Source organism: Pecten maximus, chromosome 5 (assembly GCF_902652985.1).
Source record: "Pecten maximus chromosome 5, xPecMax1.1, whole genome shotgun sequence".
NCBI lineage: Eukaryota > Metazoa > Mollusca > Bivalvia > Pectinida > Pectinidae > Pecten > Pecten maximus.
Genome location: NC_047019.1, coordinates 29218740 through 29233792, shown reverse-complemented (window position 1 = coordinate 29233792; position 15053 = coordinate 29218740). Strand labels below are relative to the sequence as shown.

The 15053-nt window shown below is 40.2% G+C and overlaps 1 protein-coding gene across 1 annotated transcript; it reads right to left on the bottom strand.

Moving 5' to 3' along the window:
* Window positions 1-2014: 2014 nt before the first annotated feature.
* On the bottom strand, window positions 2015-14479 carry LOC117327741 (serine protease inhibitor dipetalogastin-like). The gene is made up of 10 exons (XM_033884868.1): window positions 14412-14479; window positions 13164-13231; window positions 12773-12873; window positions 11740-11848; window positions 11335-11422; window positions 9842-9955; window positions 9099-9227; window positions 3267-3380; window positions 2441-2560; window positions 2015-2240 (listed from the first exon to the last, which is right to left on the bottom strand). The coding sequence occupies exons 1-10, from the start codon at window positions 14414-14416 to the stop codon at window positions 2189-2191; spliced, it is 900 nt and encodes a 299-aa protein (XP_033740759.1). The 5' UTR covers window positions 14417-14479; the 3' UTR covers window positions 2015-2188.
* Window positions 14480-15053: the final 574 nt, after the last annotated feature.

The window sequence follows — 15053 nt, the reverse complement described above, 5'->3', positions numbered from 1 at the left end:
TGCCATGTATTTCCCGTTCTATCGGGTCGGTGTACCTGGACTATTCGTCAGTAAGTTTAGTTTACACGTTCAACGTACGCATCGGTAAATTAGAAAACAAAATAAAAAACAAACAAAAAACAACCAATATCAACACTCTACAAAACAGACCGTCCATAACAATAATCATTTGATCACATGAACAGTCTGTTAGATATTATACAATGACCATTTTAATGGAGCAATAATCTGACATGTTTGATGATTTGGGTATATGATTTTACTGATTACTATGAGATAAGCTCCAGTTGGGGCTTTATCAGTACTGTTTGTTATGGTGATTTATTTGGCTATCGAATAGCAACGAATGGTTTGTTGTTGTTTATTATGGAATATGCGAATAAACGAATATGACAAATAGATACTTTGTTTATTGTTGATGAAAATGATAGATCGTAGGTATTGGACCACAGATCTTTAGATGATTGTTAAACTGTTGTGGATGGTCAGATAGCTGTAATACACCACAGTGTATCAAATACAAGTAAAGACAAACACATATAGGAGGAATACCTTGTCAACAGGGACATTGTCCCTATCTAGTGCCAGCTTTATCATTTCACCCCAACGCTAAACATCTCCAAGTAAAACAAGTACAACCAATGACTGTGAAATATAAGGATTTGGAAGAATTTGAAAGCTTTAAAGAGAGATTTTATGCAAACAAAAAATGTTAAGCCTTAAACATTGTACATTTGAGAAAAAAATATTTCCACAATATTTGCAGTAACGCCTAGACCTCTAATGAATGTATACCTCAATAATGTCATTTGGTAGGGTGAGGGGTGTATACATATAGTATTAGAAGTCTTCCATATACACCCCCAAATACTTCAAAAAGTGATTTTTTTAATAAGTTCAAACATTTGAAAAACTTTGAAAGAAAAAAAAAACATACAAAATATCTCCATAATATTTTGCTGTACCATCACTCTAAGCCCTCTAATGTATACACACTTTATATACCCAATTGGAAGGTTGGGGTGTAAATGCTTCAGGATTTAAAAGCTGTTCAAAACGTATCCGGTGAGCTAAAAACGCTCCTTCCGTAAAAAATTACAACAAGAGGCCCATGGGCCTTAACGGTCACCTGAAGTTTGAAATATTTCAGTTAACTTAATTGACCCTTTTTGGTCCCACCCATCAGCCCATTGGAGTCAGTCAGGGCCAACGTATGCATACCTTCAAAAAGTTATCCCATGCTGATAATATTAACCAAGTTAGAATGAATTCCAATACAAATCCAACAAATAATAGTCAATTGTGATTTCCCTATATAAACTATAGTAAAGTTTATCCCGTCCCCAGAGGCAAACGTGAGACCCACAGTCATGTAATCCACAATTTTGGTAAAGCACCTTAGACCCTTCAACATCTGAAGAGTGTTTGATTTTTGGTTGATTTTCAGCCATAGAAGCTTCCTGCCAAATTTCATTAAATTTGGTTCAGAGGTTTTGGAGAAGAAGTCGAAAATGTAAATTGTTTACGGACGCACGACGACGGACAAAAGGCAATTAGATATAGGTCACTTGAGACTTCGTCTCAGGTGACCTTATTAAAACTTACATCAACATAATTATGAGTGGATTTTGGATGTGTAATGTTTTAGATACCAAAATTTGAATTTTTGTCCTATACTTCATTCACCTACTCATCTCCGTTTGGCCTTGTTTTACAGGAAACCTTGTATCCCTTCATAGAACCATCAGCACAAAGTATCACAGATTAACATATGTATTTTACATTTCCAATAATTTCAAAGCAGAAAAACACCACGTGTTAAATAAAGATACAAAGCGCACAGATTAGTGCGATTGACCAACATATTGATAATGTGTTGATACAAAGCGCACAGATTAGTGCGATTGACCAACATATTGATAATGTGTTGATTTGGATTTCCAAATAGCGATAATTTCCTTAAGTTAATTCTAGAATTTTAACAGATAATTGGAAACTATAAGCAAAACCAATATTCACCGTTTACATTTTGTTTAATAGCTCATTTTTCTCTAAATTGTATATGGTATCAAGGCTAAGTGAAATAAGTTTATTATAAGTTTGTCGGATGGCTAGTAGTTCTTAAGGCGACATACATTCTAGTTGTCTCCCCTTGTCCAGGATGTTTCCTTTACATTATAATAGTCGGTCACTTACGGCGATTCAATGGACAGGCCATGTTGGATAACAGCCCTACCCCTCTGCAAATAGAAAACGAAAGAACAAGCATTACAAAGAAATAAATAGTATTCAAAATATTGATATCCTATTCCTTTCTGAGGACAAATATATCAGCAATTTGAATTTTTTCTTCAATTTATAAATTTTAAATCCACTATTTTCGACAACTACATTCTGGAGTAATTATTTTGAATAAGGGAAGTAACTCTACATTACTTACGAGCATTGTCTAAAGCAGTCGTTGACGTACGTTTGTCCGTCCGCTCCACACACGGGAATGTACAGCGGATTACACTTACTCAAACATTCACAGGAACCAGACGCGCCTTTAGGGACACCGCTATATGGGGATGAGCAGAACAAATACAAAATGTATAGCTATAAGCACGTGTATAGCCAAGAATATCACAATTCTATATAAACTAATCAGTAAACAGTAGCCCCCTCCCCCCTCGAGTATAAGCCGAATATATACACGGAACCCCGCATTACTAAGTAATTAAGGAATAATTTGCAAGATGTTTGATATCTTACTTTATACATTATGTTTACTCATTTTGCAATAATTTACATGTTCCGTGTACAAATATTGAGGAATAAATATCACGAAATAACCCCCTACAATAAACCCTCTCCTTTATCACATATAACATATCAAACATAACATATATCAAATACAGAAGAAACCTCATTATCTCGAAGTCAGGAGGTCATGAAAAATTATTTACTTCGAGTAAAGTATGGTCTTCGAGTTAAGTAATGTCTTCGCGCTATCGTGATATGAGTTACGCATAATATATGACATATAAAATGACAAACATGATACATGTATATGACATATATGATATAGGACAAACAATATATGACAAACAATATATGACAAACAATATATGACAAACATGATATGTCATACATAATGTAGGACGAACACAATATATGGCAAGTATATATGACATACATAATATATGATATACATTAATATTTTAATTGTAATCTATACCAAAGTAATATTTAACGAACTACAAACAGTATTCTGTCAGACTTACTAACACTCCCTGAAGCAGTCGTTGTCGTAGGTGACGTTGTTTGTACCACAGACTGGGGAATACGTTTCAGGGCAGTTACAGCGACAGAACCCCTCCGATATCTTAAACACTCCTCTACAAAAACAAATCTCTCGTTAGACCCATATCTACAAATATCCGCAGTGGCTACAACTGTGCCATGTACATTGCAGTAATTCAGGCTATTTATTATCATTTTGCCAAAAGACATATCGGATCATCGCGAGACACATCCTCTAATACTAAGGGTTCAAACGTATCTATACGTATGCAATACGTGAAGACAGCCGAATGTTCGGGGTTTACTATTTAGCAGACAAGAGATAGTCAGGGCTAAGTTAGGCTTATGATATATATCATCCGCTAGATGCCACGTGCACTGTCTTATATGTTACCACGGAATATCCTAATGTTTTACATAAGACAGGTACGTTGAGAGTGGTATTCCAATGTTTTAAAGAAGACAGTTGTAGACAAGACATGAATACTACGAGCAGAACCCTTGTATTTTGAAGATGCACCAGACCTGACCACATTCGCTCTAAAATTGGCATTTTAACCTCAATAAGTATGACCTCAATGCACCGATGCGCTAAAAGATTCACAGGTGTTGTTTTATGTATGACAAAAAAAAATAATTTATCTTTCAAGATGGTTATTCTAAAAATGCATATATCAAATCGTTATATAACACTTCAAGGAAAGGATATACATGGACAAATAACCCAAGTCAACTGAAGCAGTTTTGTTTTACTTAAAAAGGCATCAATATAATATATAGAGATATAGATATAACTGAAAAGCGTTTTTATCATTTCACAAACACACAGATTTGTTGTTTTTCTTTTCATTTTTGTGTCAAACCCTTAACTAACATGTCCTGCCTTCCATGAGATTTTCGTCAAATTACCTTGACTTGAACGCAGGTATTGTCGTGTACTCAACGCCAAGAAACTAACCAACAGCATTCATCTTTACGAGCTGCAAATCCTTGGCAACGAAGCCATCACTGTTGAGAGCTTCGAGTCAAACCATCGACTAGCAAGCCATCATTGTTGAGAGCTTCAAGCCAAACTATCGACTAGCAAGCCATCATTGTTGAGAGCTTCGAGTCAAACCATCGACTAGCAAGCCATCATTGTTGAGAGCTTCGAGTCAAACCATCGACTAGCAAGCCATCATTGTTGAGAGCTTCAAGCCAAACCATCGACTAGCAAGCCATCATTGTTGAGAGCTTCGAGTCAAACCATCGACTAGCAAGCCATCATTGTTGAGAGCTTCAAGCCAAACCATCGACTAGCAAGCCATCATTGTTGAGAGCTTCGAGTCAAACCATCGACTAGCAAGCCATCATTGTTGAGAGCTTCGAGTCAAACCATCGACTAGCAAGCCATCATTGTTGAGAGCTTCGAGTCAAACCATCGACTAGCAAGCCATCATTGTTGAGAGCTTCAAGTCAAACCATTTGCCAGCAAATCCTCGATATTGTAAACTTAGTGACAACACTTTGACAACACGCCCTAATTCCCGCGAACTTTATCTCAAATATCTGACCATCAAACCTTTTGGCAAGCACGCGTTCATAATTTCATCTAAGGCTTAACCAGCATGCCATCGGTATTGTACTGAAGACTAACGCATTCCATATCATTAAATGTTTCCAAAAGTCCAAACTGAGAACAATGAACACGCATTAACATTCAAAAGAATACATCATTAAAACAATAGGTACAGTCTTCTAACTTGCTGTTTTTAGTCGGACACTACAATACACGGGTAAACCTTTCACATGTTAATCGATAACTTACAAATGATGATTAATAATGGTAAATTAATTATAACCGGTACTTAATTAGTTAGCGTGTTAAACTAATATCATAATGGCCTTGGCCAGTATGTCATTATAAATCATTGCTGAGATAAAAAAAAAAAAAATCCGCTAGGATTTCAACAAAATGGTCCCTCCCACCGGACCGTGACCAACACCTCCTCCCTGTCACGGAATTGACCCGGTCAGTACACCCACACGTGCACGGAATTAAGTAAATTTCTACCTTGACCACCGCATAAACATTTCTAAAATATTAAAGTACCGATTACAGGTAAATTCCTACACTTCCTCACAGATGTGGGAGATTGATACACCCACACTAGTGTACTTTTACAGGTAGCTCAATGCTCCCCGAGTCCCGGGGGATTTATGATAGTACAACAATCGCCAACTGTAAGAGACCCTCCCGCTGGGACCAAAGTCTATAACTATGGACCACTGTACAATATCAACACAATATTATAGACTCTAAATTATTGAAATATATCACGTCGTCGTATTTCTGAAAACTCGTCGAAACCATTTAGACACATTAGAAACGTGACGTGATTTCCGTAAGTAAATGTCAAAGAGCAACCGGGCACTCCAAACGGCGCAGAAGCAATTAGATCTCAATATAATTAAAGTCACTGACTTGTAATTCCTCTATGGCATTCTCCGATTCCAATACATCTAGCTCCAATACGAGTATATGGAGTGCAAGGAAAAGGTATCGTAGTAACGTAGATATAAATCTATTTTATTACATTGCTGAAATTTAAATTCTGCTATATCACAGACCTTTATAGCCATTATCAGTGACAAAAATGACCCCTCCCACACAGATACTACCGTGGTATTAGGAAGGTTGACCCCACCCTCACAGACACTACCGTGGTATAAGGTGGGTTGACCCCTCCCCCACAGACACTACCGTGGTATAAGGTAGGTTGACCCCTCCCTCACAGACGCTACCGTGGTATTAGGTAGGTTGACCCCTCCCCCACAGACACTACCGTGGTATTAGGTGGGTTGACCCCTCCCTCACAGACACTACCGTGGTATTAGGTGGGTAGACCCCTCCCTCACAGACACTACCGTGGTATAAGGTAGGTTGACCCCTCCCTCACAGTCACTACCGTGGTATTTGGTGGGTTGACCCCTCCCTCACAGACACTACCGTGGTATTTGGTGGGTTGACCCCTCCCCACCGACACTACCGTGGTATAAGGTGGGTTGACCCCCTCCCTAACAGACACTACCGTGGTATAAGGTGGGTTGACCCCTCCCTCACAGACACTATCGTGGTATAAGGTGGGTTGACCCCTCCCTCACAGACACTACCGTGGTACTAGGTAGGTTGACCCCTCCCTCATAGGCACTACCGTGGTATTAGGTAGGTTGACCCCTCCCCCACAGACACTACCGTGGTATAAGGTAGGTTGACCCCTCCCCCACAGACACTACCGTGGTATTAGGTAGGTTGACCCCTCCCTCACAGACACTACCGTGGTATTAGGTAGGTTGACCCCTCCCTCACAGACACTACCGTGGTATAAGGTGGGTTGACCTCTCCCTCATAGGCACTACCATGGTATAAGGTAGATTGACCCCTCCCTCATAGGCACTACCGTGGTATTAGGTAGGTTGACCCCTCCCTCACAGACACTACCGTGGTATAAGGTGGGTTGACCTCTCCCTCACAGACACTACCGTGGTATAAGGTGGGTTGACCCCTCCCTCACAGACACTACCGTGGTATAAGGTGGGTTGACCCCTCCCTCACAGACACTACCGTGGTATAAGGTAGGTTGACCCCTCCCTCACAGACACTACCGTGGTATTAGGTAGGTTGACCCCTCCCTCACAGACACTACCGTGGTATAAGGTAGGTTGACCCCTCCCTCATAGGCACTACCGTGGTATAAGGTGGGTTGACCCCTCCCTCACAGTCACTACCGTGGTATTTGGTGGGTTGACCCCTCCCCCACAGACACTACCGTGGTATTAGGTGGGTTGACCCCTCCCCCACAGACACTACCGTGGTATTAGGTTGGTTGACCCCTCCCCCACAGACACTACCGTGGTATAAGGTAGGTTGACCCCTCCCTCGCAGACACTATCGTGGTATAAGGTGGGTTGACCTCTCCCTCACTGACACTACTGTGGTATAAGGTGGGTTGACCCCTCCCTCACAGTCACTACCGTGGTATTTGGTGGGTTGACCCCTCCCTCACAGTCACTACCGTGGTATCAGGTGGGTTGACCCCTCCCCCACAGACACTACCGTGGTATTAGGTTGGTTGACCCCTCCCTCACAGACACTACCGTGGTATTAGGTGGGTTGACCCCTCCCTCACAGACACTACCGTGGTATAAGGTAGGTTGACCTCTCCCTCACAGACACTATCGTGGTATAAGGTGGGTTGACCCCTCCCTCACAGACACTACAGTGGTATTAGGTAGGTTGACCCCTCCCTCACAGACACTACCGTGGTACTAGGTAGGTTGACCCCTCCCTCACAGACACTACCGTGGTACTAGGTAGGTTGACCCCTCCCTCACAGACACTACCGTGGTATTAGGTGGGTTGACCCCTCCCTCACAGACACTACCGTGGTATAAGGTGGGTTGACCCCTCCCTCACAGACACTACCGTGGTATTAGGTAGGTTGACCCCTCCCTCACAGACACTACCGTGGTACTAGGTAGGTTGACCCCTCCCTCACAGACACTACCGTGGTACTAGGTAGGTTGACCCCTCCCTCACAGACACTACAGTGGTATTAGGTGGGTTGACCCCTCCCTCACAGACACTACCGTGGTATAAGGTGGGTTGACCCCTCCCTCACAGACACTACCGTGGTATTAGGTGGGTTGACCCCTCCCTCACAGACACTACCGTGGTATTAGGTGGGTTGACCCCTCCCTCACAGACACTACCGTGGTATTTGGGAGTTTGACCCCTCCCTCACAGACACTACCGTGGTATAAGGTAGGTTGACCCCTCCCTCACAGACACTACCGTGGTATTAGGTGGGTTGACCCCTCCCTCACAGACACTAGCGTGGTATAAGGTGGGTTGACCCCTCCCTACTGACACTACCGTGGTATAAGGTAGGTTGACCCCTCCCTCACAGACACTACCGTGGTATTAGGTGGGTTGACCCCTCCCTCACAGACACTACCGTGGTAGTAGTTGGGTTGACCCCTCCCTCACAGACACTACCGTGGTATTTCGGAGTTTGACCACTCCCCCAGAAGACACTATGGTGGTATTTGGTAGGTTGACCAGCATGTTAAAACAGCATGTTAACATGTCAAAAACATCAAATTAGCATGCTAAAACAGCATGTTAGCAGGTTAAAATAGCATGTGAGCATGCTAAAACACCAAATCAGCATGTTAAATTAGCACCTCCCCACAGCTGTACCGAAATGGTTTGCTTCAGACGCATGCTGAGACGAAATGGTTTGATTCGACGACATCGTCAAATTGGCATTTCGCCCAGAAAGTGAAATACACACATCTCAAAGGTCGCCCCGCCGTGACCCCTTAAGGGATGTTGTTAGATGTTCATGTAACGTAGTGAGAATGACCATCTAGATTTTAATAACATTGCCCTACAGTCACTACCGTGTATAGTATGGTCTTCGAGTTATCAGGATTCGTGGTAACTAAGTTTGACTATATTTGATGTTTTAAAATATACTTGCAAAATTGAACATGACGTTATTTTAGTTTAAAGTAAAGTGTATTGGAGATCAAATATTGTTTAAAGGAATAATGTATGACATACATAGTATATGTCTTACATAATATATGTCATACATAATATGTACATGACATACATAATACATGACATATATAATATATGACATACATAATATATGTTATACATAAAGGTTTTAATTATAATCTAAAAATAATCTTCTACTTTTTACTTATTTTCGTATTCCAGTACTGTTTAATGGTATGTTTTTAAATTTACTAAATAAACATACGCGCATGTCCGGACACAGTCATTGAGATAGGTCCTTCCGTCTTCTCCACATACGGGCTTCTCGGTCTCAGGACATGCGCACTCACATACTCCGTCGTGCTGCTTCTGAATCCGTTGGTCGTACATCGACCTGTGGATAGTAATATATACTGGTGTCAACCAGGGATATGTGACAAGAGTACTGTCCAAACCTTTATAGCCGTGACACTGACAGATAAAATGAATCAATATTGACTAATGTAGATGTTTTTCTTATTTTCTTATTACATCGAAATGGAAATCGTGTTTAGACAATCGTGGTCAGAAATCATTTTTAGCTCTAACAAGAAATATCTTTAAAAAAGATAAACGGCATAGTTTTAGTGCTGGTGGTTATAATGTAAAACTGCTGGTGAAATAAATTAACGAACTTATTAATAAATGCGTTTCAGCACGGATAACAAAATTATATAAGTTTGAATCATTTTTGGTGATAATAAGACTGCATTTGAATCATGCAGGAATATTATTTTATTGATGTGTCATTTTAATAGATACATCCACTTATTCAGCTTGCATTCAATCTTAATTTTGTTTCGTCTTTAACTGCATATCTGCATTTTGCATTTACCGCTTCATTGACCAATCACACACTTCATCTTGACCAGTAACGCCACCTTTCGCGTCATATCCGGGGCCAAAAGAAAATTATACGGCTATGCCGAAAAAGATGAAATACCACAAACAGTATTCTGTCAGACTTACTCGCAATCCCTGAAGCAGTCGTTCTCGTAGGTGACGTTGTTTGTACCACAGACTGGGGTGTACATATGAGGGCAGTTACAGCGACAGAACCCGTCGGAGACCTTCAACATCCCTCTACAAAAACAAATCTCTCATTAGACCAATATCTACAAATATCCGCAGTGGCTACCACTGTGTCATGTACATCGCAGTAATTCAGGACATTTATTATCATTTAGCCAAAAGACACATCAGATCATCCTCAGATTTTACCAGCAGGTCGCGAGACGCATCCTCTAATACTAAGGGTTCAAACGTATCTATACATATGCAATACGTCAAGACACTCGAATGTATTTAGCAGCTTCCAGACAAGAGATAGTCAGAGCTAAGTTAGACTTATGGTTACAGATACGCGGTACCCGAATCCAGGTCGGTCAAGTTTACCATTTTTGCAGATCTATGCGCATTTTCTTTCTTTCCTTTACCAGAGTGATCCTAGCCATGCATGATTCCGCAGGAGCTATCGGTTCTACTAAACCCCTATAATCCGCTAGATGTCACGTGCACTGTCTTATATGTTACCACGGCATATCCTAATGTTGTAAAGAGAAGGCAGGTACATTGAGAGCGGTATTCCAATGTTGTAGAGAAAACAGGTACGTTGAGAGTGGTATTCCAATGTTATAGATAAGACAGGTACGTTGAGAGCGGTATTCCAATGTTATAGATAAGACAGGTACGTTGAGAGTGGTATTCCAATGTTATAGATAAGACAGGTACGTTGAGAGCGGTATTCCAATGTTGTAGAGAAGACAGGTACATTGAGAGCGGTATTCCAATGTTGTAGAGAAAACAGGTACGTTGAGAGCGGTATTCCAATGTTGTAGAGAAGACAGGTACGTTGAGAGCGGTATTCCAATGTTGTAGAGAAGATATGTACACTAAGAGAAGAACCCTTGTATTTTGAAGATGCACCAGACCTGACCACATCCGCTCTAAAATCGGCATTTTAACCTCAACAAGTATGACCTCAATGCACTGATGCGCTAAAAGATTCACATGTGTTGTTTATATATGACAAAAAAATAAATTTATCTTTCAGGATGGTAATTTAAAAATGCATATATCAAATTGTTATATAACATAAGGGGACGTTATCGTGGCGTTAAGTGGTGGGTCAACCCCTCCCCAAGTGGACGTTATCGTGGCGTTAAGTGGTTGGTTTACCCTCCCCAAGTGGACGTAATCTTGGCGTTAAGTGGTGGGTTGACCCTTCCCCACGGGGAAGTTATCGTGGCGTTAAGTGGTGGGTTGACCCCTCCCCAAGGGGACGTTATCGTGGCGTTAAGTGGTGGGTTGACCCTTCCCCACGGGGGTTATCCTGGCGTTAAGTGGTGGGTTGACCCCTCCCCAAGGGGACGTTATCGTGGCGTTAAGTGGTGGGTTGGCTCCTCCATAGGGGGACATTACTAGTATCGTGGTGCTGAGTTTATTAGATGGTCTATACTTACGAACAAAGCATAATACAGGTGTTCGGGTAGTTGAGACCATCTACTCCACACACAGGTGAGAACTCCTCACGACATCCGCACGGCTGTTCTGTGAACAATGTAATATAGTGGTTGTGCACGTAGGTAAACTTGGAATTCGAAATTCAGCTCCTTCACCAAAGAAAGCTTCACTCTTAACTTGGTCAAAATTCATCAAGGCGTTTCGGCCACGTAGCGTCTGGAATCTCGGATTGGGCTAAAATCGATGACTATGTTTGCCAAAAAGTTAAATGCATAACAATTTCATATCAAACACCACTAGAACATTGATAAGACTAACACCACTGGCGAACAGGTGGAGAGGAGGACAAAAATGTACAGCCTCGTTGTCAGTTTTTGACATGGTTACCCTCATATCATGCTTACCTCCGTAGGAGGAGTCGGCCATACATGTCGCTGCCTTGGGACACTGTAGGCCGCTGGGACAAGATGACTGGACAGCCTCACAACGGAAGCCAGGGGGGCATACTGTGAACTGGAAATAAATATAGATAGATGTGTGATAACCATTATTATCATCAATATACTACAATATACCAGCCTACTGAATAAATGAGAAATAAATTATTTCCTCTGATAAAAATGAGAGCAACTTGAGAACGACTTGAGAAAAAACATGACAAGAACTTAAGAAAAAAACTTCTGGTGGGAAACTGCACGTGCTGTGACGTTTCTGACAAAGAAAAGACGAATTCGTGTGAATGACAGTTACAGACATTGACTAGATTAGAGTTTGAGAAAATCTACTGACGTATAGATATATAAAATTGCACCGCGAATATATCATTTCTTTTTGTTGACTATCAGCGGATCTATCTTATCAGATGTGAGCCGTAAAACACACACAGAGTTGTACTACTCCGCCACAAAATAGTCCGTTCAGATTTCTTTAATTTCTTATATAAAAGCGCTTGATTTGGAAACAAAAATATGATTTTAATCATAAATATGCATATTTAGAGTAAATTGACATTATGCATATGTATTATGTTTTATCAAATGCATTGAACGCTTAATATTACTCCACCGACATACAATGAAAAGACGATAGACACATCGACATGTGCTTCGTTACTGTTGAAACTTTACAATTTTAAAAATGACTTTAGTTAAAAAAAAATGATGAGTAGTATATAGATGATTAAAACACAATCACACCATTTTTCAGTGGTTGTCGTGAGAACAGTTTTCTCATCGCTCGCTCGTGGATGAGATCTCGTGGCCACCTCACGACAACCACTGAAAAAAAACCATTGTGATAAACTATAATTATGTTAAGTGGGGCCGATGTGATGTAATTCATGTGTTTGTCCAAGAATGACTCGATTTACTCAAATACTTATCACGATAGACAACTATCCATTTCTAAATCTTGCGAATTTCAAATAGTTTACTCTACCGAACAAGGGTCTGGGGCACATTGGCAACGAGGACATCCGAACGGCAGGTATCCGAAAGTGCAGTTCTTCTCAAGGCATGTAAACAAACAGGGGTCGGCATCTGAAACACGATATGTCCACATGTACAAATAATTCCAATGTCTATTCTAGTGGAAATATTTCAGGTGTTGATTTAAAAAGACGACTTCGAAATGTGATTTAATCATTTGGAAGCAAACAGTATTCAACACAGAAATACAATGTGATTGCTGCATAGATTATAAGTTTCCTTGAAACATCACGTGGGTTCTGTGTGACGCAGGTAAAGCAACAGGTACATGCACGTGCGGGCATGATATCAGATCTGTTCCGTGACATGCATATCGAATGTTTTGTAAGACATAAACTTACTTGTTTCCATTACCATACATGACGTCATCACAAAGAAAATGGCCACCGGAAGTAGTCCATATTTAACACTGAAACAAAAAATAGGGAAATAATACGGACATCACGTCAGAATGATTTCATGTTCAGTGCTTAAACCGTCGGTAAACGATTCCAGTGGAGATGTCAACAACTAACATGGACGGTCACGTGTGCGTTACAGTGTTAACAGGACAAAAAAAGGATATCGCATATAGATACTGATATAATCCACCAACACTATATAACATCTGTGGCTGTCAGTGTCTGGAGGATTTCCTGGTTTGGTTGTTATCGAGAAATACTTCAGTATTGTCTGCTGGTTTTGTTTTGATTTGTTTAAATAATATTTTATCATGCAACATTTAATTATTAGTTTTGTTAAAAGGATCACCGAAATTGTGAACTAGAAAATAGTCGAAACCTGCTTTGTATTTTATCAATTAAATTCTTATGGCTTAAAGTGCCTAGGTTATATTTGAAATTAAAATGTTCGTCTCCACATAATCTTAAAAATTAAAACTATTAACGCATGTTAAATTCGGTCGATCTATGGTTTGATCACCCAAGATCGCTGACCTGGGATTGGTGAAACCATACATCGATCTCATCAATATGCGATATTTGTGTATATCGCAAGGCATTATCACATAATAATTGAATCGGTGATCTGTCTCTGTGTGAAATAGGAATGAAATAGTGATTCGTCTCTGTGTGAAATAGGAATGAAATAGTGAACTCTCTCTGTGTGAAATAGGAATGAAATAGTGAACTCTCTCTGTGTGAAATAGGAATGAAATAGTGAACTCTCTCTGTGTGAAATAGGAATGAAATAGTGAACTGTTTCTGTTTGTAACAGAAATTAAGTAGTGAACTGTCTCTGTTTCTGATAGAAATTAAGCAGCGAACTTTCTATGCTTCTATTAGAAATTAAGTAGTGGACATTCTATGTTTGGAACAGAAATTATGTAATGAACTTTCTCTGTTTGGAATAGAAATTAAGTAGTGAACTTTCTATGTTTGGAATAGAAATTAAGTAGTGAACTTTCTATGCTTCTATTAGAAGTTAAGCAGTAGACTGTTTTTGTTTGGAATAGAAATTAAGTAGTGTATTTTCTCTGTTTGGAAAAGAATTTAAGTAAAGAACTGTCTCTGTTCGGAATACAAATTCAAAAAAAAGTAGTGAACTGTTTTTGTTTGGAATATATATTAAGTAAAATAATCTTGACTTACCTCATGCTGATTTCACTCAGGGTTTTAGCGAACAGACGATAGGTGACCAATAGATGACCATATCGTTTATTACACTAGTTTATATACCGAAAAAATTATCAACATCTGTCGTGGCCGGAGGCCGATTGTTCTCGCGATGAAATATTAATTTACAGATAACATTTCGGTAAGTAGTGTTTGATGAAAGGTCAAACGGACCACCGACAATAACACACTGATAGGAAACAATCAAAATCTGCCCTGATTAAAGTGGACAGTATGGATGTATCTATTCTGTAATCGGTAACGTCACCGGGGGGGGGGGGGGGGGGGGGGGGGGGCAGAGAGATGTGATATATATCGATGTTGTTTTAGTGTTAGAAATGGGAGAAGATATCTCATTTTGAGGTGTTTGGCAGTGATAGCTCGAGGAATATCAATCGGGTTCTTATTGTCCTCGGTAATGCTGAGGACTGCAGTGAGGTCATTGCGCTGTTACCTAATGTGTTTTAATGGTAGCGATAGTCGTTTGTCGACAAACTTCAGTAGGGATGTGTTACCTAATGTGTATTAAATGGTATCAATAGTCGTTTGTCGACAAACTTAAGTAAGGGTGTTACACTATGTGTATTTAATGGTATCAATAGTCGTTTGTCGACAAAC